Source organism: Pseudophryne corroboree, chromosome 9 (assembly GCF_028390025.1).
Source record: "Pseudophryne corroboree isolate aPseCor3 chromosome 9, aPseCor3.hap2, whole genome shotgun sequence".
Lineage (NCBI taxonomy): Eukaryota > Metazoa > Chordata > Amphibia > Anura > Myobatrachidae > Pseudophryne > Pseudophryne corroboree.
The window spans coordinates 264,454,757-264,481,652 of record NC_086452.1 but is presented as its reverse complement, the minus strand read 5'-3'; the positions used below and the strand labels follow the sequence as shown (position 1 = coordinate 264,481,652).

At 48.6% G+C, this 26,896-nt stretch overlaps 1 protein-coding gene and 1 long non-coding RNA gene across 6 annotated transcripts in view; one reads left to right on the top strand and one right to left on the bottom strand.

Moving 5' to 3' along the window:
* The window catches only part of ATF6 (activating transcription factor 6), a 568,366-nt gene that overhangs the window by 400,328 nt on the left and 141,142 nt on the right, over positions 1-26,896 (top strand). For all 5 annotated transcript variants that reach the window (XM_063940277.1, XM_063940274.1, XM_063940273.1 and 2 more), the window contains exon 13: positions 10,561-10,619. In XM_063940277.1, coding sequence (XP_063796347.1) covers positions 10,561-10,619 — 59 coding nt within the window. The remainder of the gene's footprint in view (positions 1-10,560; positions 10,620-26,896) is intronic.
* Positions 1-26,896, bottom strand: part of LOC134957987 (uncharacterized) — a 197,425-nt gene that overhangs the window by 99,547 nt on the left and 70,982 nt on the right. The window lies entirely within an intron of this gene.

Sequence of the window (26,896 nt, the reverse complement as noted above, 5' to 3'; positions counted from 1 at the left end):
CTGCCTGCTCCATGGGACTTAGGGGGGAAACGGCCCAACCTGACTAAGGGTTAATGGTCCTGTTCTCTGCTGACAGGACGCTAGCTCCTGAGGAAACTATTCACAAGCCCCACCACGGCGAGTGTACATTGCCTCAGCACGCCACCACCCCTAACAGAGCCAGAAGAAAGAAGAGTGGTGAGTACTAAGCCAGCGTCCCGATTCGCAGTTCGCGGCCATTATGGCGGCATGAGGGTACGGAGACGCACGGCTTCTACGCGGGGCGGACTGAGTCTCCTAAGTACACTGTTGTGTACACAGTACCCAGACTGGCAACACAGCCATAAAAGGAGACTGTCTCCATTTTATGCACCCAGACACATAAACCAGTATAAAGAAGAGCGGGAAGAACGCGCGACATTGAAGGGGCGGGGCTATGAGTGGACCCAGCAGCTCACAAGCGCCATTTTCCCTTCTGCAGCTGACACAGGCGCTGACTGACAGGGACACGCAGCTCCTCCGGAAAGCCTCCAGTTTACCTCAGCGGTACCAGGGGGTCATAGCAGGGGGAAAGCTATTACTACTGTACTAAGTCCCTAATCTAGGTACTTAGTCTGCAACCCAGCTAAGCTTGGCATTAGCGATAAGGGCGCCATGTGCTGGTTCCGTACTCTCTCTATGGGGGTAATTTAGAGTTGATCGTAACAGCAAATTTGTTAGCAAATGGCCAAAACCATGTGCACTGCAGGTGTGGCAGATATAACATTTGTAGAGAGATTTATATTTGGGTGGGTTATTTTGTTCCTGTACAGGGTAAATACTGGCTGCTTTATTTTTACACCGCAATTTAGATTTCGGTTTGAACACACCCCACCCAAATCTAACTGTTTCTGCACACGTTATATCTGCCCCCTGCAGTGCACATGGTTTTGCCCAACCACTAACAAATTTGCTACTGCGATCAACTCTGAATTAGGCCCTGTGTCTCTCTGGAAGGGCTCTTTGGGGGTTAATTTTGCTTTTAACCTTTTCCTGTGTGTGTGTGCTGTCACTACTGCAGTATGTCAGGTAAAGAGTGTGTTTCATGTAAGGCACAGTGTTCCTCTTCTCCAGGGGGTTCACTAGTGTGTACTCAGTGTAGTATCCCTTCCCAGGCTAGTGGGGCAGAACCAGCATGGCTGAACTCCATTAGGGGAACGATTTCTACAAAATTATCTCGTAATGAGAAAGACGCAATAAAAAAAGGCAGTCTATGGATGAGTTTATAAAAAAGAACTCCGTACCCAGACTAGCGTCTCAGTCCTATACCATTTGTCTGCAAAAATGTACCTTGGCCCATATACTGTATTCTGATTCTGATGATAAAGGGTCAGAAATGTAGGAAGGTGAGGTGGACACAGTGGTAGGGGAGGGTACTCTGTCACAGGGTGTAGAGGCTCTCATAGATGCTATCAGAGAAGTTCTAAATATCCATGATAAGGTGACAGAGGAGAGTGAGGAATCTTACTTTCTCTGACGTCCTAGTGGATGCTGGGAACTCCGTAAAGACCATGGGGAATAGCGGGCTCCGCAGGAGACTGGGCACTCTAAAAGAAAGATTAGGTACTATCTGGTGTGCACTGGCTCCTCCCTCTATGCCCCTCCTCCAGACCTCAGTTAGAATCTGTGCCCGGCCCGAGCTGGTTGCACACTAGGGGCTCTCCTGAGCTCCTAGTAAAGAAAGTATTTGCTAGGTTTTTTATTTTCAGTGAGATCTGCTGGCAACAGACTCACTGCTACGAGGGACTAAGGGGAGAAGAAGCGAACCTACCTGCTTGCAGCTAGCTTGGGCTTCTTAGGCTACTGGACACCATTAGCTCCAGAGGGATCGAACACAGGCCCAGCCTCTGTCGTCTGGTCCCGGAGCCGCGACGCCGTCCCCCTTACAGAGCCAGAAGGAAATCGGCGGCTGAAGACTTCGGTCTTCATTAAGGTAGCACACAGCACTGCAGCTGTGCGCCATTGCTCCCTATGCACACCACATACTCCGGTCACTGATGGGTGCAGGGCGCTGGGGGGGGGGGCGCCCTGGGCTGCAATTAGAGTACCTTAACTTTGGCAAACAACACATAATATAGCCTAATAAGCTATATATGTGTAAAAATCCCCTGCCATAATACAATTATAAGAGCGGGAGAAGTCCGCCGAAAAAGGGGCGGGGCTATCTCCCTCAGCACACTGGCGCCATTTTCTCTTAACAGTGCAGCTGGAAGACAGCTCCCCAGGCTCTCCCCTGCAGTTTCCAGGCTCAAAGGGTTAAAAAGAGAGGGGGGCACTAAATTTAGGCGCAAACTCTATATAAAAAGCAGCTATAGGGATAAATCACTTTCTATTAGTGTAAATCCCTGATTAAATAGCGCTGTGGTGTGTGCTGGCATACTATCTCTCTGTCTCCCCATAGGACTTTGTGGGGTCCTGTCCTCAGTCAGAGCATTCCCTGTGTGTGTGCGGTGTGTCGGTACGGCTGTGTCGACTTGTTTGATGAGGAGGCTTATGTGGAGGCGGAGCAGGTGCCGATAAATGTGATGTCACCCCCTGCGGGGCCGACACCAGAGTGGGTGGATATGTGGAAGGTATTAACCGACAGTGTCAACTCCTTACATAAAAGGCTGGATGACGTAACAGCCATTGGACAGCCGGCTTCTCAGCCCGCGCCTGCCCAGGCGTCTCAAAGGCCATCAGGGGCTCAAAAACGGCCGCTACCTCAGATGGCAGACACAGATGTCGACACGGAGTCTGACTCCAGTGTCGACGAGGTTGAGACATATACACAATCCACTAGGGGCATCCGTTGCATGATTTCGGCAATGAAAAATGTGTTACACATTTCTGACATTAACCCAAGTACCACTAAAAAGGGGTTTTATGTTTGGGGAGAAAAAGCAGCCAGTGTTTTGTCCCCCCATCAGATGAATTGAATGAAGTGTGTGAAGAAGCGTGGGTTTCCCCCGATAAGAAACTGGTAATTTCTAAAAAGTTACTGATGGCGTACCCTTTCCCGCCAGAGGATAGGTCACGTTGGGAGATATCCCCTAGGGTGGATAAGGCGCTCACACGCTTGTCAAAAAAGGTGGCACTGCCGTCTCGGGATACGGCCACCTTGAAGGAGCCTGCTGAAAGCAGGAGGAAATCCTGAAGTCTGTATATACACACTCAGGTACTATACTGAGACCTGCAATTGCCTCAACATGGAGGTGTAGTGATGCTGCAGCGTGGTCTGATACCCTGTCAGATAATAGTGTTACCCTCGACAGGGATACTATTTTGCTAACCATAGAGCATATTAAAGACGTCGTCTTATATATGAGGGATGCACAGAGGGATATTTGCCGGCTGGCATCCAGAATTAATGCAATGTCCATTTCTGCCAGGAGGGTATTATGGACCCGGCAGTGGACAGGTGATGCTGATTCTAAAAGGCACATGGAGATTCTGCCTTATAAGGGTGAGGAATTGTTTGGGGATGGTCTCTCGGACCTCGTATCCACAGCAACAGCTGGGAAGTCAAACATTTTTACCTCAGGTTCCCTCATAGCCTAAGAAAGCACCGTATTATCAGGTACAGTCCTTTCGGCCTCAGAAAAGCAAGCGGGTCAAAGGCGCTTCCTTTCTGCCAGAGGCAAGGGAAGAAGGAAAAAGGCTGCACCAGACAGCCAGTTCCCAGGATCAAAAATCTTCCCCCGCTTCCTCTAAGTCCACCGCATGACGCTGGGGCTCCACAGGCTGAGCCAGGTGCGGTGGGGGCGCGTCCCCGGAACTTCAGCGACCAGTGGGCTCGCTCACAGATGGATCCCTGGGTTCTGCAACTAGTATCACAGGGATACAAGCTGGAGTTCGAGGCGACTCCCCCTCGCCGTTACCTCAAATCAGCCTTGCCTGCTGCCCTCAGAGAAAGGGAGGTAGTACTGGCGGCAATTCACAAGCTGTATCTTCAGCAGGTGATAATCAAGGTACCCCTCCTTCAACAGGGACGGGGTTACTGTTCCACAATGTTGTGGTACCGAAACCAGACGGTTCGGTGAGACCCATTCTAAATTTAAAATCCTTGAACATTTATATAAAAAAGTTCAAGTTCAAAGTACCTCAAGGGTGTGGTACAGGACTGTCATTACCAATTCCAGACGTTGCCGTCTGGTCTGTCCACGGCACCGTGGGTATTTACCAAGGTAATGGCCGAAATGATGATGCTCCTCCGAAAGAAGGGAGTCATGATTATTCCGTACTTGGACGATCTCCTTATAAAGGCAAGGTCCAAAGAGCAGTTGCTAGTCGGTGTGGCACTATCTCAGGAAGTGCTGCATCAGCACGGCTGGATTCTGAATATCTCAAAGTCGCAGCTGATACCTGCGACGCGTCTGCTGTTCTTGGGCATGATTCTGGACACAGAACAGAAGAAGATATTTCTCCCGGAGGAGAAGGCCCAGGAATTATCATCTCTGGTCAGGGTCCTCCTGAAACCAAAGCAGGTGTTGGTGCATCACTGCACGCGAGTCCTGGGAAAGATGGTAGCTTCTTACGAAGCAAGTCCCTTCGGCATATTCCATGCAAGGATCTTCCATTGGGATCTGTTGGACAAGTGGTCCGGATCGCATCTCCAGATGCATCGGTTAATGACCCTGTCCCCGAGGGCCAGGGTGTCTCTGCTGTGGTGGCTGCAGAGTGCTCATCTGCTCGAAGGCCGCAGATTCGGCATACAGGACTGGGTCCTGGTGACCACGGTTGCAAGCCTCCGAGGTTGGGGGGCAGTCACCCAGGGAAGAAACTTCCAAGGACAATGGTCAAGTCAGGAAACTTCCCTACACATAAATATTCTGGAACTAAGGGACATTTACAACGCCCTGAGTCAAGCAGAACCCCTGCTTCAAAACCAACCGGTTCTGATTCAGTCAGACAACATCACAGCGGTCGCCCATGTAAACCGCCAGGGCGGGACACAAGAAGCAGGGTGGCAATGGCAGAAGCCACAAGGATTCTTTGATGGCGGAGAATCACGTGATAGCACTGTCAGCAGTGTTCCTTCCGGGAGTGGACAACTGGGAAGCAGACTTCCTCAGCAGGCACGACCTCCACCCGGGAGAGTGGGGACTTCATCCAGAGGTCGTCCAGCTGATTGTGAACCGTTGGGAACGGCCACAGGTGGACATGATGGCGTCCCGCCTCAACAAAAAGCTAAAAAGATATTGCGCCAGCTCAAGGGACCCTCAGGCGATAGCTGTGGACGCTCTAGTGACACCGTGGGTGTACCAGTCGGTTTATGTGTTCCCTCCTCTTCCTCTCATACCCAAGGTACTGAGAATAATAAGAAGGAGAGGAGTAAGAACTATACTCATTGTTCCGGATTGGCCAAGAAGAGCTTGGTACCCAGAACTTCAAGAAATGATCTCAGAGGACCCTTGGCCTCTGCCGCTCAGACAGGACCTGCTACTGCAGGGGCCCTGTCTGTTCCAAGACTTACCGCGGCTGCGTTTGACGGCATAGCGGTTGAACACCGGATCCTAAAGGAAAAGGGCATTCCGGAGGAAGTCATTCCTGCGCTGATTAAAGCTAGGAAGGATGTGACCGCAAAACATTATCACTGCATATGGCGGAAATATGTTGCTTGGTGTGAGGCCTGGAAGGCCCCAACGGAGGATTTTCAGCTGGGTCGATTTCTGCACTTCCTACAGTCAGTGGTGACTATGGGCCTCAACTTGGGTTCCATTAAGGTTCAGATTTTGGCTCTGTCGATTTTCTTCCAAAACGAACTGGCTTCACTGCCTGAAGTTCAGACTTTTGTGTGCTGCATATTCAGCCTTCTTTTGTGCCTCCAGTGGCACCTTGGGATCTCAATGTGGTGTTGGATTTCCTAAAGTCGCATTGGTTGAGCCACTTAAAACCGTGAAGCAAAAATATCTCACGCAGAAAGTGGTCATGCTGTTGGCCTTGGCTTCGGCCAGGCGTGTATCAGAATTGGCGGCTTTGTCATGTAAAAGCCCTTATCTGATTTTTCATATGGATAGGGCGGAATTGAGGACTCGTTCCCAATTTCTTCCTAAGGTGGTATCAGCGTTTCATTTGAACCAACCTATTGTGGTGCCTGCGGCTACTCGGGACTTGGAGGATTCCAAGTTGCTGGACGTAGTCAGGGCCCTGAAAATCTATGTTTCCAGGATGGCTAGAGTCAGGAAAACTGACTCGCTATTTATCCTGTATGCACCCAACAAGCTGGGTGCTCCTGCTTCAAAGCAGACTATTGCTCGCTGGATCTATAGCACGATTCAACTTGCACTTTCTGCGGCTGGACTGCCGCATCCTAAATCAGTAAAAGCCCATTCCACGAGGAAGGTGGGCTCTACTTGGGCGGCTGCCCGAGGGGTCTCGGCTTTACAGCTTTGCCGAGCTGCTACTTGGTCAGGTTCACACACATTTGCAAAATTCTACAAGTTTGATACCCTGTCTGAGGAGGACCTTGAGTTTGCTCATTCGGTGCTGCAGAGTCATCAGCACTCTCCCGCCCGTTTGGGAGCTTTGGTATAATCCCCATGGTCCTTACGGAGTTTCCAGCATCCACTAGGACGTCAGAGAAAATAAGAATTTACTCACCGGTAATTCTATTTCTCGTAGTCTGTAGTGGATGCTGGACGCCCATCCCAAGTGCGGATTGTCTGCAATACTTGTATATAGTTATTGCCTAACTAAAGGGTTATTGTTATGAGCCATCTTTTCGTGAGGCTCAGTTGTTATTCATACTGTTAACTGGGTATAGTATCACGAGTTGTACGGTGTGATTGGTGTGGCTGGTATGAGTCTTACCCGGGATTCCAAATCCTTTCCTTATTGTGTCAGCTCGTCCGGGCACAGTTTCCCTAACTGAGGTCTGGAGGAGGGGCATAGAGGGAGGAGCCAGTGCACACCAGATAGTACCTAATCTTTCTTTTAGAGTGCCCAGTCTCCTGCGGAGCCCGCTATTCCCCATGGTCCTTACGGAGTTCCCAGCATCCACTACGGACTTCGAGAAATAGAATTACCGGTGAGTAAATTCTTATTTTAAGAAGACAAAATCCTCAGTCACTTTTCCTGTGTAAAAGGAACTAAACACCCTGTTTGAAGAACCGTGGGTTAATCCAGATAAGAAATGTCAAATTCCCAGGCGGTTGTTGCCATCTTTTCCTTTTCCTCCTGAGGATTGGAAAAATGGGAAAATCCACTGATAGTGGATGCATCAGTCTCCAGGCTCTCATTTAAAATTGTGCTACCTGTGCCTGGTGCAGCCTCCCTAAAAGATGCGACTGATCGCAAGATTGAGACTACACTCAAATCTTTGTATACTGCTGCAGGGGCGGCCCAGAGACCCACTATAGCATGTGGGTTATTTACAAGAGCCATTGCTAAATGGTCAGGTAATTTACTTGAGGAGTTAGACACCTTACCTCAAAAGGAAATTATTTTGCTCCTGCAGTATATACAAGACTCTGCAAATTTTATGGTGGAAGCCATAAAAGAAATATGTTTGCTTAATGCACGCACTACAGCTATCGCAGTGTCAGCACGCAGAGGATTATGGCTACGTCAGTGGACTGCTGACGCGGACTCCAGGAAAGGAGTGTAAGACCTACCTTTCACAGGAGAGGCCTTATTTGGAGATGAACTCGACAAATGGAGCTCCCGAGCTACTGTGGTTAAGTCCACATACCTTCTGCAGCTATGCCAGCAAGCAAGGCCTACTCAGGACCTACTCTACAGTCTTTTTGGACTGCTAAATTTAGGGGCAAGGCCAGAGGTTCTTCTACCGCCGCCAGAGGTGCTAGAGGTAAACCATGCAAACCAGAAACTGCTGGTTCACAGGAACAGGGCTCAGACTCTGCTTCCTCAAAACCTTCCGCATGATAGTGGACCGCGATGTCTGGAAGACATGAGGGTGGGAGCCCAGCTAAAATTCTTCAGTCACATCTGGACAGGTTCGTGCCAGGATCCCTTGGTCATACACCTTGGGTGGTCTTCTGGTTGCATACCGACACACATTCTCCCTCGTGGGGAGAATAAAATAGCGTGGCGCGCCACCATGCCCGCAGCGTGGTGAGCGCAGCGAGCCCGCAAGGGGCTCATTTGTGCTCGCCACGCTGTCGGTATGCCGGCGGTCGGGCTCCCGGCGCCGGTATGCTGGTCGCCGGGAGCCCGGCCGCTAGCAAACCATACTACACCCATACACATTATATCCCAGCAGTGATTTTCAACCGTTTTTAACTCGCGGCACACAGAACAATATTTTAAAATTGCCAAGGCACACCATCAGCTCGCCACGGAAAAAAAAACACACATTGGCCCTCACAGTAAAAAAAAATTATCCACACATTGGCCTACACAGAAAAAACAATCACATTGCTCCCCACATAAATCATGTTGCTCTCTACTTAAATCCTTTTGCTCCCCACATAAATAAATCACATTGCTCCCCACATAAATCCTATTGCTCCCCACAAATTATTTACATTGTTCCCCCCATAAATCCTATTGCTCCACACAGGAGAAATAAAATAACAAATATTAGCCCCTACCAGTCAGCTGTCGTCCTCCCTGTCCCTCAGTGGTGGGGGATGTTCATAGTGGAGTGCTGTGAATACTGAGCAGCGGGCGGGCGGACAAGTGTGGATGAAGGTGGGCAGGGAAAGTTGTGGATGTGGGCGGTAAGTGGAAGATGTGTATGCAGGTGAGTGGGCTGGCTGGGTGGTGAGATGCGGTGGCCGTGACCTATGATATCATACCGCCGTGTCTTAAAGGCATAGGTCACAGGCAGGGCACGACTGATCCTATAAGAAGAGCCTGGGCCACAGTTTGCTCTGAAGGTGCAGGCAACGACTCTGACTCCGCGGCACACCTTGCAACTGGTCGCGGCACACTAGTGTGCCACGGCACACTGGTTGAAATAGCCTGTCCCAGGGCTACAGACTGGAGTTCCAAGAGCTCCCACCTCAAAGATTCTTCAAATCAGGCTTACCAGTTTCACAAGAGGTGAGAGTAAACTTGCATGACGCCATTCAAAAACTGTTACAGACAGAGGTCATTATTCCAGTTCCACCTCATCTACACAACAAGGGTTACTATTCCGCATTTCACATCAACCAACCTATTGGGGTTCCGGCTGTTACGGACGCCGCTGCTACTTTAAAGTCTTTGGATGTTGTAAGGGCTTTGAAGGTCTATGTGAAGAGAACAGCTCGTCACAGAAAATCGGACTCGCTGTTCGTTCTCTATGATCCCAATAAAATTGGGTGCCCTGCTTCGCAGCAGTCTATTGCACACTGGATCACGCTCACTATCCAGCATGCTTATTCTGCGGTAGGTTTGCCGATTCTGAAATCTGTTCAAGACCATTCTACTACTGTAGGTCAGTGGGTTTCTATTAGGTGGCTGCCCTGGGTGTCTCAGCTTTACAGCTCTGCCGAGCGGCTACTTTTTCGGTTTTGAACACGTTTGGTAAGTTTTACAAATTCGATACTTTGGCCTCTGAGGACCTTCAGTTTGGTCAATCAGTTTTGCAGGAACCTCAGCACTCTCCCATCCGGTTTGGGAGCTTTGGTATTTCCCCATGGTACTAAATGGATTCCCAGTATCCCATATGACGTAAGAGAAAATAGGATTTTAATTAGCTACCGGTAAATCCTTTTCTCGTAGTCAATACTGGGCGTCCTCCCGATGCTTCGTTATTCCTGCTCTGTTACTTGGTTCAGTAATGTTGTTTGGTTCAGCTGTTGCTGTCCCTGTTTGCAAGTTTGGTTAGCATGGCTTTTCTCTTCTTCTGGTTGTGCTGGTTCGAATTCTGAGCACTTACCTTTTCTATATCCTTTTCTCAAAGTATGTCCGTCTCCTCGGGCACAGTTTCCTAGACTGAGTCTGGTAGGTGGGGCATAAAGGGAGGAGCCAGCACACACAATCAAACTTCTATAGTTCTCCCAGTGGACCCTTCTGTACCCCATGGTACTAAATGGATTCCCAGTATCCCCTATGGACTACGAGAAAAGGATTTACCGGTAGGTAATTAAAATCCTCTTTTTTTTTTTTTTTAATGTGCGACACTTCCATTAAAATGTGTCTTATTCGCATCGCTATGTTAATCAGCATAAGTTGCTTGTGCATCCTATTCACATAGCGATGCGAGTAAGACGCATTTTCAGCAAAATAAAACGCACAGCAATAGCTGAGCTGGCTAGGAACTGCCGACTCACCAGGTATCTCGCAGTGCATGGCGTATTGAGGCTAGATGTATGAGGACACGTTTGTAGTTGTCAAGCTTAAACTTGGTGCAAATAGGCAGTAAGTCTAAGCTTCCAATAACTTTCGTTTTCATTAGTCTTAGTAGAATGATCAGTTCCAGCCAGCCCCTGCTAGTTGCTGTTGGCTACATACAGTAAAATTTGTATTGTTTACACCATTTTATTAACTAATTTTATTAATTATGTCATTGCTATTTTTTTTTTTTTTTTTAATTGGTCCTTCTTGATGTATATGTAAAATTTTAAGAAATAACCTTTTTTTTTTTTATATATATATATATATATCATGTAGAAACCAGATGAGAAAGATGGCACCTCACAACTTGTAACAATGCAATACACCAGCGTAAAGTAAGTACATAACATAATATGGCTATATTTCAGACACATGATAAAGTTTTATGAAAATGTACTAAGGTGGGAGGTTTTTTTTCTAGAACTGTTGATATTGCACATAGCAATCAGATTCTACTCAACATTTATCTAGCTGCTTCTAGAAGATAATAGAACCTGATTTCTTGCTATGGGCAACATCACCAGTTCTAAATAAAAATTCCTGCTTTCATAAATTTACCCCTATGGGGTGTATTCAATTGAAGTCTGAACTGCCGTCTAGTCGGAAAGACTGCAGTTTCCGACTTTTTTAGGTTGAATCATGATTTGACCTATTCAATGGTACTGCCGTTTTTCCGACTTGTCGGCAAACACGTGGATCGGCGGATTAGCCGCGGATCCACGTTTTTTGTCGGATTTGCGGGCAAATCTGACAGGTTATAGTCCTGTTTTCGACATTGTCAATCCGACTTTTAAAAAAAGTCGGATTGGCATTGTCAAAAACGGGCAAAACCAGTCGGATTTGCCCGCAAATTGAATGCTGCATTGTCAGATCCTCTCTGTCAGTGAGGATCCGACATGCATTGAATAGACCCTTATGTCTCTATTATGTATTCAAAACTATCAAACGTGTAAGTACAATTTAAATCCTTCAGTCCTAGGTGCAAAACATCTTTTCTCTTACATCCTAGAGGATGCTGGGGACTCCGTAAGGACCATGGGGTATAGATGGGCTCTGCAGGAGACATGGGCACTTTAAGACCTTTTAATGGGCGTGAACTGGCTCCTCCCTCTATGCCCCTCCTCCAGACCTCAGTTAGATTCTGTGCCCAGAGTAGACTGGTTGCACACTAGGGGAGCTCTACTGAGTTTCTCTGGAAAATGACTTGGTTAGGTTTTTTATTTTCAGGGAGCACTACTGGCAACAGGCTCCCTGCTTCGTGGGACTGAGGAGAGAGAAGCAGACCTACTTTACTGATAGGCTCTGCTTCTTAGGCTACTGGACACCATTAGCTCCAGAGGGTCGGAACACTTGGTACGCCTAGCTGTTCGTCTCAGAGCCGCGCCGCCGTCCTCCTCACAGAGCTGGAAGATAGAAGCTGGGTGAGTATGAGAAGCAAGAAGACTTCAAAGGCGGCAGAAGACTTCAGATCTTCTCTGAGGTACCATTGCTCCCACACACACACACAAAGCCCTGGGGCGCCCTGGGCAGCAATGATTACCTCATAAAAGTTCACTGGCACACATAGATACTGCATGGGCAGTATATACAGACCCCCGCCAGTATAAAAATTAGCGGGACCGAAGCGTGCCATCGAGGGGGCGGAGCTTAGTCCCTCAGCTCTAACCAGCGCCATTTTCTCCACAGCTTGCTGCAGAGACGCTGCTCCCGGACTCCCTTCACCGCTGTATACAAGTAACGGGGTGCAAAACAGGGGGGGGGGGGGGCACATTAATTTGGTGCTAGTGTGATACAAAAAGCGCGTACCGGTCTGGGACATTATTAATATTTCAGACCGCAGTGGCGCTGGGTGTGAGCTGGCAGACTCCCTCTCTGTCTCTCTAAAGGACCTTATTGTGGGTCTGTCCCTTATATCCCAGTGTGTGTGTGGTGGTGTCCGTACGTCTGTGTCGACATGTCTGAGGCGGAAGGCTCTTCCAGAGAGGATGTGGAGCAGAATGTAATAGTGACTCCGTCGGCACCGCCGACTGCTGATTGGGTAGACATGTGGAATGTTTTGAATGCAAGTGTGGCTTTATTACATAAAAGGTTGGACAAATCTGAGTCCCAGAACCAGGCATGGAGACAATCCATGGATATTAATGTGTTACAGAACCCATCAGGGTCCCAGAAACGTCTCTACCCAGATAGCAGACACTGATAACGACACGGATTCCGACTCCAGTGTAGACTATGATGGCGCTCGGTTACACCCAAGGGTGGCCAAGAGTATTCAGTACATGATTATTGCAATAAAAGATGTATTACATATCACAGAGGACCCTTCTGTCCCTGACACACGGGTCTATATGTTTAAGGGGAAGAAACCTGAGGTAACATTTCCCCCATCCCATGAGCTGAACGCTCTATTTGAAAAAGCTTGGGAAACTCCAGACAAAAGACTGCAGATTCCTAAGAGAATTGTTATGGCGTATCCTTTCCCCTCACATGACAGGTTACGGTGGGAATCATCACCCACGGTAGATAAGGCTTTAACGCGTTTATCCAAAAAGGTGGCCCTACCGTCTCCGGACACGGCGACACTAAAGGATCCTGCGGATTGCAGGCAGGAAACTACCTTGAAATCGATTTATGCGACTACGGGAACCCTGCTCAGACCGGCGGTAGCGTCGGCATTGGTAAGTAGCGCGATTGCAGGATGGGCAGATAACTTGTCATCTGACATGGACACCCTCGACAGGGAGAGTGTATTGTTGACATTGGGTCACATCAAGGATGCAGCGTTATACCTAAGGGAGGCTGCGAGAGTTATTGGCCTCTTGGGATCAAGGGCCAATGCCATGGCAGTTTCAGCTAGGAGGGCGTTGTGGACTGGTGATGCTGACTCCAAGAGGCTTATGGAGGCCTTGCCTTACAAGGGTGAACTTTTGTTTGGGAACGGCCTCGCGGACCTGGTTTCCACAGCTACCGCGGGTAAGTCTTCTTTTTTGCCTTTTGTTCCCCCACAGCAAAAGAAAACGCCTCCATACCAGATGCAGTCCTTTCGGTCTCATAAATTCAGAAAGGGACGTGGATCATCCTTCCTCGCCAGAGGCAAGGGTAGAGGGAAAAGAACACCAGCTGCGGCTAGTTCCTAGGAGCAGAAGTCCTCTCCGACCTCTACCAAATCCACCGCATGACGCTGGGGCTCCGCTGCGGGAGTCCGCACCGGTGGGGGCACATCTTCAGCCAGGTCTGGATTCATTCGAACTTGGATCCTTGGATGCTAGAAATTGTAACCCAAGGATACAGACTGGAGTTCGAAGACGTGCCTCCACACCGATTTTTCAAATCGGCCTTACCAGCTTCTCTCCCAGAGAGAGGAATAGTTTCAGCTGCGATACAAAAGCTGTGTCAACAGCAAGTGATTATCACGGTTCCCCTGTTGCAACAGGGAAAGGGTTTTATTCAACTCTATTTGTGGTCCCGAAGCCAGACGGCTCGGTCAGACCAATTCTAAACCTAAAATCCCTAAACCTATATTTGAAAAGATTCAAATTCAAGATGGAATCTCTCCGGGCAGTGATTTCCAGTCTGGACGGGGGGGGATTTTATGGTGTCACTAGACATAAAGGATGCATACCTTCATGTCCCCATATATCCTCCTCATCAGGCGTTCCTGAGATTCGCTGTGCAGGATTGTCATTACCAATTTCAGACGTTGCCCCGAGGATTTTCACCAAGGTAATGGCGGAAATGATGGTGCTCCTGCGCAAGCAAGGTGTCACAATTATCCCGTACTTGGACGATCTCCTGATAAAGGCGAGATCAAGAGACCAGTTACTGAAAAGCGTGGCACTCTCTCTGAGGGTACTACAACAACACGGCTGGCTATTAAATTTGCCAAAGTCGCATTTGATGCCGACAACTCGACTGTCGTTTTTGGGCATGATTCTGGACACGGAACGGCAGAGGGTTTTTCTCCCAGTGGAAAAAGCTCTGGAACTCCAGAACATGGTCAGGGATCTGCTGAAACCAAAAAGAGTGTCGATTCATCAAGGCACTCGGGTGTTGGGAAAGATGGTGGCGGCCTACGAGGCCATTCCGTTTGGCAGGTTCCATGCAAGAACATTTCAGTGGGACCTACTGGACAAAAGGTCAGGGTCCCATCTCCAAATGCATCGGATGATAAGCCTGTCCCCCAGGGCCAGGATATCTCTCCTGTGGTGGCTACACAGTGCTCACCTCCTAGAGGGTCGCAGGTTCGGAATCCAGGATTGGGTTCTGGTGACCACGGACGCGAGCCTCCGAGGCTGGGGAGCAGTCACACAAGGAAAAAAATTTCAGGGAATATGGTCAAGCCAGGAGGCTTGTCTGCTCATAAATGTGCTGGAATTGAGGGCCATATACAACAGCCTGAGACAGGCGGAGCATCTTCTTCGCAACCTACCTGTACTGATCCAGTCAGTCAACATCACAGCCGTGGCACATGTAAACCGCCAGGGCGGAACAAGAAGCAGAGCAGCGATGGCGGAGGCCACCAGGATTCTTCGCTGGGCGGAAAATCATGTAATCGCTCTGTCAGCTGTTTTCATCCCGGGAGTGGACAACTGGGAAGCAGACTTCCTCAGCAGACACGATCTCCACCCAGGAGAGTGGGGGCTTCATCAAGAGGTCTTTGCAAAAGTGACAAACGGTTGGGGACTCCCTCAAATAGACATGATGGCGTCACGCTCAACAAAAAGCTTTGGACGTATTGTTCCAGGTCGAGGGACCCTCAAGCAATAGCAGTAGACGCACTAGTGACACCGTGGGTGTATCAGTCGGTCTATGTGTTCCCTCCACTTCCACTCATCCCAAGATATTGAGGATCATAAGAAGAACAAGAGTTCAAACGATACTCATTGTTCCAGACTTGCCTCAAAGGGCCTGGTATCCAGATCTTCAGGAAATGCTCACAGAAGATCCTCGGCCTCTTCCTCTAAGAGAGGACCTGTTACAACAGGGGCCGTGTGTGTTCCAAGACTTACCGCGGTTATGTTTGACGGCATGGCGGTTGAACACCAAATCCTAGCTAGGAAAGGTATTCCAGGAGAGGTCATCCATACTCTACTTAAAGCTAGGAAGGAGGTAACGACGAAGCTTTATCACCGTATCTGGAGGAAGTATGTGTCTTGGTGTGAATCCAAGAATGCTCCTACGGAGGTTTTTCAGCTGGGTCGTTTTCTCCATTTTCTACAGGCAGGGCTGGATAATGGCCTAAAGTTAGGCTCCATTAAGGTGCAGATTTCGGCCTTATCAATATTTTTTCAGAAGGTATTGGCTTCTCTTCCAGAAGTGCAGACTTTTGTGAAGGGAGTACTGCACATCCAACCTCCTTTTGTGCCCCCAGTGGCACTGTGGGACCTTAACGTGGTGTTACAGTTCCTTAAATCACATTGATTTGAACCACTTCAAACTGTTGAGTTAAAATTTCTCACTTGGAAAGTGGTCATGTTATTGGCCTTGGCATCTGCAAGGTGGGTGTCAGAATTGGCGGCCTTGTCTTACAAGAGCCCCTATCTGATTTTCCATGTGGATAGAGCGGAATTGAGAACTCGTATGCAATTTCTACCTAAGGTGGTTTCGTCGTTTCACATGAACCAACCTATATTGTAGTGCCGGTGGCTACGGATGTCTTGTAGGATTCCAAGTACCTTGATGTAGTCAGGGTTTTAAAAATCTATGTAGCCAGAACGGCTCGTATTAGGAAAACGGAGGCTCTGTTTATCCTATATGCAGCCAACAAGGTTGCGCTCCTGCTTCCAAGCAGACTATCGCACGCTGGATCTGTAACACGATTCAGCAGGCTCATTCTACGGCTGGATTGCCGTTACCAAAATCGGTAAAGGCCCATTCCACTAGGAAGGTGGGCTTTTCTTGGGCGGCCGCCCGAGGCGTCTCGGCGTTACAGCTTTGCGGAGCAGCTACTTGGCTGATGAGAACCTCTCTTTTGCTCAATCGGTGCTGCAGAGTCATTCGCACTCTCCAGCCCGGTCTGGAGCTTTGGTATAAACCCCATGGTCCTTGCGGAGTCCCCAGCATCCTCTAGGACGTAAGAGAAAATAAGATTTTAAACCTACCGGTAAATCTTTTTCTCCTAGTCCATAGAGCATGCTGGGCGCCCGTCCCAGTGCGGAATAAATCTGCAGTACTTGTACATAGTTATTGATAAGTCTACACAAGGGTTGTGTTGCAGTTCAGATAAAGCTGTTGCTGATCTTATTTGTTCAAACTGTTAACTGGTTTAGTTATATCCCAGGTTGTACGGTGTGTTGTGGTGTGAGCTGGTATGTATCTCACCCTTAATTAACAAAATCCTTTCCTCAAAAAGTCCGTCTCCTCTGGGCACAGTTCCTATAACTGAGGTCTGGAGGAGGGGCATAGAGGGAGGAGCCAGTTCACGCCCATTAAAAGGTCTTAAAGTGGCCATGTCTCCTCCTCTATACCCCATGGTCCTTACGAAGTCCCCAGCATCCTCTACGGACTAGGAGAAAAAGATTTACCGGTAGGTTTAAAATCTTATATATTTTTTTTTATCTCAACTAGGGCACAAAATTGTTTGTTATGTAAAGCAAATCATAACTCATGCACTAGATAAAATTCAATCAAATTGTTGAAGGACACGTGTGGAAATACAATGAGAGAGGGAAAGGAGGAATGTTGAGATATACTAAGGGCGGGGATATAAGTAACACCTATAAAAGAGCAAAGCCATTCTAATGCAGGGCAAACTCCTCGGATCGAGGGAGAGCAAAACATAGGCATTATGTAATGAAAAGTAACGGAGCACAGTTAGATTACATAGATATCACAACCGTAATGCGGAGTATTGACATGTCATGAACTAATTAGTCTAGCAATAACTTATTGTACTTGGGTTTGACGGAGGCAATGTTTGTGTATTCTGGGATATTTTGATTTGTCTCTGGGCACTGATAATATATCTGTTTATATACTTGCAGGTATGTTTCGTAGAGATAAGATAATATACAGCTGAACAATAAAAATATGCAACATATAAAGTACACCTAAATTATCTATGCAATAAACATATGGTTATTCAACCCAAATAAGGGATTCAGTAGAACATACATGCAGTTTTGCATTTTTAAAAATGTGTTGACTGTTAGCATTTGTTAGTAACACATCATTATGTCATACCAACATGCGTCTGTAACTGAAAGTAGAGGTTTTATCTACATAACAGAGGTCCTCAGGAAGTGTAGAGTACACCCACACAGTCTGCATATTAGTGTGAGAAGAGAGCCAGTGTTTACTCTCATTCTGGATGTCAGTAACTCACTGGCCCTTGGTAACGCTGATCACTGCTACTAATATGCTATTTACTAAAACTGAGTATAGAAAATGTGTACATTGCTACAAACCACTCTTATTCTACTATGTAGAATAGATCAATTTAATACATGTATATGAAAAGCTATGCTGGGCGGTCAGAACAGAAACCAAAGTGAATAAAATGTATTTGTCTGACGTCCTAAGTGGATGCTGGGACTCCGTAAGGACCATGGGGATAGCGGCTCCGCAGGAGACTGGGCACAACTAAAAGAAAACTTTAGGTCTACCTGGTGTGCACTGGCTCCTCCCTCTATGACCCTCCTCCAGACCTCAGTTAGAATCTTGTGCCCGGCTGAGCTGGATGCACACTAGGGGCTCTCCTGAGCTCCTAGAAAAGAAAGTATATTTTAGTTTTTTTTTATTTTCAGTGAGATCTGCTGGCAACAGACTCACTGCTACGAGGGACTAAGGGGAGAAGAAGCGAACCTACCTGCTTGCAGCTAGCTTGGGCTTCTTAGGCTACTGGACACCATTAGCTCCAGAGGGATCGAACACAGGGCCCGACCTCGATCGTCCGGTCCCGGAGCCGCGCCGCCGTCCCCTTACAGAGCCAGAAGCAAGAAGATGGTCCTGAAAATCGGCGGCAGAAGACTTCGGTCTTCAACAAGGTAGCGCACAGCACTGCAGCTGTGCGCCATTGCTCCTCATGCACACCTCACACTCCGGTCACTGATGGGTGCAGGGCGCTGGGGGGGGGGGCGCCCTGAGCAGCAATATTAACACCTTGGCTGGCAAAAAAAATCACAATATATAGTCCTAGAGGCTATATATGTGAAAAATACCCCTGCCAGAGATCCATAAAAAAGCGGGAGAAGTCCGCCGAAAAGGGGCGGGGCTATCTCCCTCAGCACACTGGCGCCATTTTTCCCTCACAGCTCCGCTGGAAGGAACGCTCCCAGGCTCTCCCCTGCAGTTTCAAGACTACAAAGGGTAAAAAAGAGAGGGGGGGCACTAAATTTAGGCGCAGCAGTATATATATAAGCAGCTATAAGGGAAAATCACTCAGTTATAGTGTTCATCCCTGTGTTATATAGCGCTCTGGTGGGTGCTGGCATACTCTCTCTCTGTCTCCCCAAAGGGCTTTGTGGGGTCCTGTCCTCTGTCAGAGCATTCCCTGTGTGTGTGCGGTGTGTCGGTACGGCTGTGTCGACATGTTTGATGAGGAGGCTTATGTGGAGGCGGAGCAGATGCCGATAAATGTGATGTCACCCCCTGCGGGGCCAACACCTGAGTGGATGGACTTGTGGAAGGAATTACGTGAAAGTGTCAACTCCTTACATAGAAGGTTTGACGACATACCAAATATGGGACAGCCGGCTTCTCAGCCTGTGCCTGCCCAGGCGTCTCAAAAGCCATCAGGGGCTCTAAAACGCCCGCTACCTCAGATGGCAGACACAGATGTCGACACGGATACTGACTCCAGTGTCGACGACGATGAGACTAATGTAACTTCCAATAGGGCCACACGTTACATGATTGAGGCAATGAAAAATGTGTTGCACATTTCTGATGTTACCCCGGAACCACAAAAAAGGGTATTATGTTTGGAGAGAGAAAACTACCAGTAGTTTTTCCCCCATCTGAGGAATTAAATGAAGTGTGTGAAGAAGCGTAGGCTTCCCCCGATAAGAAACTGGTAATTTCTAAAAGGTTACTAATGACGTACCCTTTCCCGCCAGAGGATAGGTCACGTTGGGAAACATCCCCTAGGGAGGATAAAGCGCTCACACACTTGTCAAAGAAGGTGGCACTACCGTCTCCGGATACGGCCGCCCTAAAGGAGCCTGCTGATAGGAAGCAGGAGGCTATCCTGAAGTCTGTATATACACACACGGGTATTATACGGAGACCAGCTATTGCTTCAGCATGGATGTGCAGTGCTGCAGCTGCGTGGTCAGATTCCCTGTCGGAAAATATTGATACCCTAGACAGGGACACTATATTGCTAACCGTAGAGCATATTAAAGACGCAGTCTTATACATGAGAGATGCACAGAGGGATATTTGCCGGCTGGCATCTAAAATAAGTGCAATGTCCATTTCTGCCAGGAGAGGGTTATGGACTCGGCAGTGGACAGGTGATGCAGATTCTAAAAGGCACATGGAAGTTTTGCCTTATAAGGGTGAGGAGTTGTTCGGGGATGGTCTCTCGGACCTCGTTTCCACAGCAACAGCTGGGAAGTCAGCATTTTTACCCCATGTTCCCTCACAGCCAAAGAAAGCACCGTATTATCAGGTACAGTCCTTTCGGCCCCATAAGGGCAAGCGGGTTAAAGGCGCGTCCTTTCTGCCCAGAGGCAGAGGTAGAGGGAAAAAGCTGCAGCATACAGCCAGTTCCCAGGAGCAAAAGTCCTCCCCCGCTTCCTCCAAGTCCGCCGCATGACGCTGGGGCTCCACAGGCGGAGCCAGGTACGGTGGGGGCCCGTCTCAAAAACTTCAGCAATCAGTGGGATCGCTCACGGGTGGATCCCTGGATCCTTCAAGTAGTATCTCAGGGGTACAAGCTGGAATTCGAGACGTCTCCCCCCCCGCCGTTTCCTCAAATCTGCCTTGCCTACAACTCCCTCAGGCAGGGAGGCAGTGTTAGAGGCAATACACAAGCTGTATTCCCAGCAGGTGATAGTCAAGGTGCCCCTCCTTCAACAAGGACGGGGTTACTATTCCACAATGTTTGTGGTACCGAAACCGGACGGTTCGGTGAGACCCATTTGAAATTTGAAATCCTTGAACACATATATAAAAAAATTCAAGTTCAAGATGGAATCGCTCAGGGCGGTTATTGCAAGCCTGGACGAGGGGGATTACATGGTATCACTGGACATCAAGGATGCTTACCTGCATGTCCCCATTTACCATCCTCACCAGGAGTACCTCAGATTTGTGGTACAGGATTGTCATTACCAATTCCAGACGTTGCCGTTTGGTCTGTCCACGACACCGAGGGTATTTACCAAGGTAATGGCCGAAATGATGATACTCCTTCGAAAAAAGGGAGTTTTAATTATCCCGTACTTGGACGATCTCCTGATAAAGGCGAGGTCCAGGGAGCAGTTGTTGGTCGGGGTAGCACTATCTCGGGAGGTGCTACAACAGCACGGTTGGATTCTAAATATTCCAAAGTCACAGCTGGTCCCTACAACACGTCTACTGTTCCTGGGGATGGTTCTGGACACAGAACAGAAAAAAGTGTTTCTCCCGGAGGAGAAGGCCAAGGAGCTGTCATCTCTAGTCAAAGGCCTCCTAAAACCAAAACAGGTGTCGGTGCATCACTGCACGCGAGTCCTGGGAAAAATGGTAGCTTCCTACGAAGCAATTCCATTCGGCAGGTTCCATGCAAGGACTTTTCAGTGGGACCTGTTGGACAAGTGGTCCGGATCGCATCTTCAGATGCATCGGCTGATAACCCTGTCTCCAAGGACCAGGGTGTCTCTGCTGTGGTGGCTGCAAAGTGCTCATCTTCAAGAGGGCCGCAGATTCGGCATACAGGACTGGGTCCTGGTGACCACGGATGCCAGCCTTCGAGGCTGGGGGGCAGTCACACAGGGAAGAAACTTCCAAGGACTATGGTCAAGTCAGGAGACTTCCCTACACATAAATATTCTGGAACTGAGGGCCATTTACAATGCCCTAAGTCAGGCAAAACCCCTGCTTCAAAACCAGCCGGTACTGATCCAGTCAGACAACATCACGGCAGTCGCCCATGTAAACCGACAGGGCGGCACAAGAAGCAGGACGGCTATGGCAGAAGCCACAAGGATTCTCCGATGGGCGGAAAATCACGTGTTAGCACTGTCAGCAGTGTTCATTCCGGGAGTGGACAACTGGGAAGCAGACTTCCTCAGCAGGCACGACCTCCACCCGGGAGAGTGGGGACTTCATCCAGAAGTCTTCCAACTGATTGTAAACCGTTGGGAAAGGCCACAGGTGGACATGATGGCGTCCCGCCTAAACAAAAAGCTAGAAAGATATTGCGCCAGGTCAAGAGACCCTCAGGCGATAGCTGTGGACGCTCTAGTGACACCGTGGGTGTACCGGTCGGTTTATGTGTTCCCTCCTCTTCCTCTCATACCCAAGGTACTGAGGATAATAAGGAGAAGAGGAGCAAAAACTATACTCATTGTTCCGGATTGGCCAAGAAGAGCTTGGTACCCGGAACTTCAAGAAATGATCTCAGAGGACCCATGGCCTCTGCCGCTCAGACAGGACCTGCTGCAGCAGGGGCCCTGTCTGTTCCAAGACTTACCGCGGCTGCGTTTGACGGCATGGCGGTTGAACACCGGATCCTGAAGGAAAAGGGCATTCCGGAGGAAGTCATTCCTACGCTGATTAAAGCTAGGAAAGAAGTGACCGCAAACCATTATCACCGCATTTGGCGAAAATATGTTGCGTGGTGTGAGGCCAGGAAGGCCCCAACGGAGGAATTTCAGCTTAGCCGTTTTCTGCACTTCCTACAGTCAGGGGTGACTATGGGCCTAATATTGGGTTCCATTAAGGTCCAGATTTCGGCTCTATCGATTTTCTTCCAGAGAGAACTGGCTTCACTACCTGAAGTTCAGACTTTTGTTAAGGGAGTGCTGCATATTCAGCCCCCTTTTGTGCCTCCAGTGGCACCTTGGGATCTCAACGTGGTGTTGGATTTCCTAAAGTCACATTGGTTTGAGCCAATTAAAACCGTGGAATTAAAATATCTCACGTGGAAAGTGGTCATGCTGTTGGCCTTGGCTTCGGCCAGGCGTGTGTCAGAATTGGCGGCTTTCTCATGTAAAAGCCCTTATCTGATTTTCCATATGGATAGGGCAGAATTGAGGACTCGTCCCCAGTTTCTCCCTAAGGTGGTATCAGCCTTTCATTTGAACCAACCTATCGTGGTGCCTGCGGCTACTAAAGACTTGGAGGCTTCCAAGTTGTTGGACGTGGTCAGGGCCCTGAGAATTTATGTTTCCAGGACAGCTAGTGTCAGGAAAACTGACTTGTTGTTTATCCTGTATGCACCCAACAAGCTGGGTGCTCCTGCTTCAAAGCAGACTATTGCTCGCTGGATCTGTAGTACGATTCAGCTTGCACATTCTGCGGCTGGACTGCCGCATCCTAAATCAGTGAAAGCCCATTCCACGAGGAAGGTGGGCTCTTCTTGGGCGGCTGCCCGAGGGGTCTCGGCTCTACAACTTTGCCGAGCAGCTACTTGGTCGGGGTCAAACACATTTGCTAAATTCTACAAGTTTGACACCCTGGCTGAGGAGGACCTAGAGTTTGCCCATTCGGTGCTGCAGAGTCATCCGCACTCTCCCGCCCGTTTGGGAGCTTTGGTATAATCCCCATGGTCCTTACGGAGTCCCAGCATCCACTTAGGACGTCAGAGAAAATAAGATTTTACTCACCGGTAAATCTATTTCTCGTAGTCCGTAGTGGATGCTGGGCGCCCATCCCAAGTGCGGATTGTCTGCAATACTTGTATATAGTTATTGTTTAACTAAAGGGTTATTGTTGAGCCATCTGTTGAGAGGCTCAGTTGTTGTTCATACTGTTAACTGGGTATAGTATCACGAGTTATACGGTGTGATTGGTGTGGCTGGTATGAGTCTTACCCGGGATTCAAAATCCTTCCTTATTGTGTCAGCTCTTCCGGGCACAGTATCCTAACTGAGGTCTGGAGGAGGGTCATAGAGGGAGGAGCCAGTGCACACCAGGTAGACCTAAAGCTTTCTTTTAGTTGTGCCCAGTCTCCTGCGGAGCCGCTATCCCCATGGTCCTTACGGAGTCCCAGCATCCACTACGGACTACGAGAAATAGATTTACAGGTGATTAAAATCTTATTATTGCCTGATTAGCCATAGTACTAGTCTGTAGAGCAAAGGACATTTTGCTTTGGCCACTGATATCTTTTGTTTGCAATAAGAGTAAAGTTTTTATTTGAGTTGTGGGGATACCCTTTGTGAATAGCAGTTCTACCACACCCAAGTTGGGAAGAGTACAAACATGAGACATTTTGCTGAGGTAGATTAATTATATATTTTTCTAATACGTCCTAGAGGATGTTGGGGTCCACTTCAGTACCATGGGGTATAGACTGTTCTGCAGGAGCCATGGGCACTTTAAGACTTGTTCAGAGTGTGAACTGGCTCCTCCCTCTATGCCTCTCCTCCAGACCTCAGTTTAGAAAATGTACCCATGCAGACTGGTCGCACTCTAGTGGAGCTCTACTGAGTTTCACTAAAAAGACTTTGTTAGGTTTTTATTTTCAGGCAGACTGCTGGCAACAGTCTCCCTGCTTCGTGGGACTTAGGGGAAGAAGTAGGAACCAACTTCCTGAATAGTTTCATGGCTCTGCTTCTTCCTGACAGTACACCTTTAGCTCCTGAAGGGTGCTGAACACTAGCTGCGGCTATGCGCTCACTCCCACAGCACGCCGTCACCCCCCTAACAGAGCCAGAAGTCAGAAGACAGGTGAGTGTATACCGAAGAGGATCTCCGGTCATCGTGACGGCAAAAAGGTACCGCACAGCGGTCGGGAACATGCTACCCATAACACAGGCACAGCTGGGTGCAGGGGGTGGGGGGGTGCGGGCGAGCTCCCTGGGCAGCATGAAACCTACTCTAAACTGGCTAAATGTAGCATATGATGCCGGGCACAGTCCTACACCCCCGCCAGTATAAAAATTATTGTGAAATTTTCTGAGGAGAAACGCGCCATTTTGGGGGCGGGACCACTGCTCAGCGCCATTTTCTCCAGGCAGACTGCAGGGGTGGGAATGCTGGTCCTCCTCCACTTCTGAAACAAGTATCAGGGTGAAGAAAAGGGGGAGCAGAGTGTATATTGTGCTCAATTTATACAATTTGGCAGTGTAAAAGCGCTATAAGTCTCTGTAGGCATTTTACATACACAGGGATTTTAGTCATTGGCGCCGAGTTTGTGAACTGGCAAGTCCTTCTGTGTCCTTCTGACAGATTTTACTGTGGGTCTGTGCCCTATAAGCCCCGGAGTGTCTGTGGTGTGTTTGTGCACGTGTGTGGCATGTCTGAGGCAGGGAGCTCTTCCCCTGAGGGAGCCATTTTGGGGACACAGTGTTGTAATGTGGTGGCGCTGCTGGCACACCATGAGCCTGAATTGGTGAAATAATTACGTGATAGTGTGAATCATATCATTAAGAGATTGGATAAGTCTGAGTCTCATGCAGTAACCTGGAGAAAATCCGTGGAAGATGTGATTTTTAGTAGTCCTGCTTTTTCATCCACAGGGGATCCCTCTGGGTCACATAAAAGACCATTTGCACAGATAGTACAACTGATACCGACACGGACTATGATTCCTATGTCGACTCTAGTGATTCCAGGGGAATAGATCCAAAATTAGTGAAAAACATTCAATACATGATTGTGGCTATAAAGGAGGTCTTAGAAGTCACGGAGCCCCCTCCTTTACCACAGGAGAAGGCTTACTTTTATAAAGAAAAGAAACTTAATGTAACTTTTCCTCCATCTCATGAACTGAACAGTTTATTTGAGGGAGTCTGGGCAGTCCCTGAAAAGAAGTTCCAGATTCCTAAAACAATTCAAATAGCGTACCCTTTCCCTGCAGAGGACAGGAAGAGGTGGGAGTCGCCCCCTGTTATAGACAGTGCTCTGTCACGGTTAACAAAAAAGGTGATTCTCCCTGCGCCTGGGACGGCTTCACTAAACGAGCCGACGGACCGAAAGTTGGAGAATACGTTAAAATCTATTTATGTGGCCAATGGGACATTACTCAAGCCTACCATTGCCTGTGCGTGGGTGAGTAATGCTATTGAAAAGTGGTCGGAGAACTTGTCATCAGAAATTGACACAATAGATAGAGACAAAATACTCCTAACTTTAGGTCATATCAAAGACGCTGCTGCGTATATATGCTAGAAGCCATGAAAGATATTGGTCTCTTGGGATCAAAAGCCGCTACTATGGCAATATCAGCACAGAGGGCATTGTGGATTCGCCAATGGAATGCTGACGCAGATTCCAAAAGGAATATGGAGGCTCTCCTGTACAAGGGTGAGGCCTTGTTTGGAGATGGGCTGGATGCTTCAGTTTCTGCTGCTACCGCAGGTAAATCGACATTCTTGCCATATGCTCCTGCTCCGGTGAAAAAGACACATCACTCTCAGATGCAGTCCTTTCGGCCCAATAGATACAAAAAGGGCAAAGGCTCCCCTTTCGTTGCGAGTAGAGGATGGGGAAAAGGAAAAAAGCCCACAGGATCACAGGAGCAGAAATCAACCTCTGCTTCTGCCAAACCTGCAGCATGACGCTGGGGCTTCTTTGCGGGAGTCCGCTCAGGTGGGGGCACGTCTGAAACTTTTCAGTCATTTCTGGGTTCAATCGGGCCTAGACCCGTGGGTTGTACAAATAGTGTCCCAAGGGTACAAATTGGAGTTTCAAGACGTTCCCCTATGCCGGTTTTTCAAATCGGCATTACCAGTTTCTGTCCCGGACAGGGAAGTGGTAGCAGCAGCAATACAAAAATTGTGTCAGGATCAAGTCATTGTCCTGGTTCCCTTGTTACAACAAGGAGGTGGTTTCTATTCAAGTCTATTTGTAGTTCCGAAGCCGGACGGCTCGGTCAGACCAATTCTAAACCTGAAAAATCTGAATCTCTACCTGCAAAGGTTCAAGTTCAAGATGGAATCTCTGAGAGCAGTGATTTCCAGTCTGGATGAGGGGGAATTCATGGTGTCAGTGGACATAAAAGATGCCTACTTACATGTTCCCATTTATCCGCCGCATCAAGCTTATCTGAGATTTGCAGTACAGGATTGTCATTACCAATTTAAGATGTTGCCGTTCGGACTCTCCACGGCTCCGAGGGTGTTCACCAAGGTAATGGCGGAGATGATGATCCTCCTTCGACAGCAAGGAGTCAATATAATTCCTTACCTGGATGATCTCCTGATTAATGCGAGGTCCAGAGAAAAGCTGGTGCAGAATATTGCACTTAGGGAGGCCAATCCCGGGATCGGGATCGGCGGGATCCCGGGATTTGGGCCCAAAAATGCCGATTGGATGCTCCAATCCCGGGATTCACGGGATTACACTGCGCATGTGCGGGAGGGTGGGTGTGTAAGTAATACTACTTACTATTAGGCGGACGGCAGCCATAGACAAACGCTGAACGCGGCGGCACTTCAAATGTAGCGCCGGCCGCCAGCCAATCAGAGCTGGCGGACCGGCAGCCAATCGGGGAAGCTGCCGCAGCGGCAGCCATTCA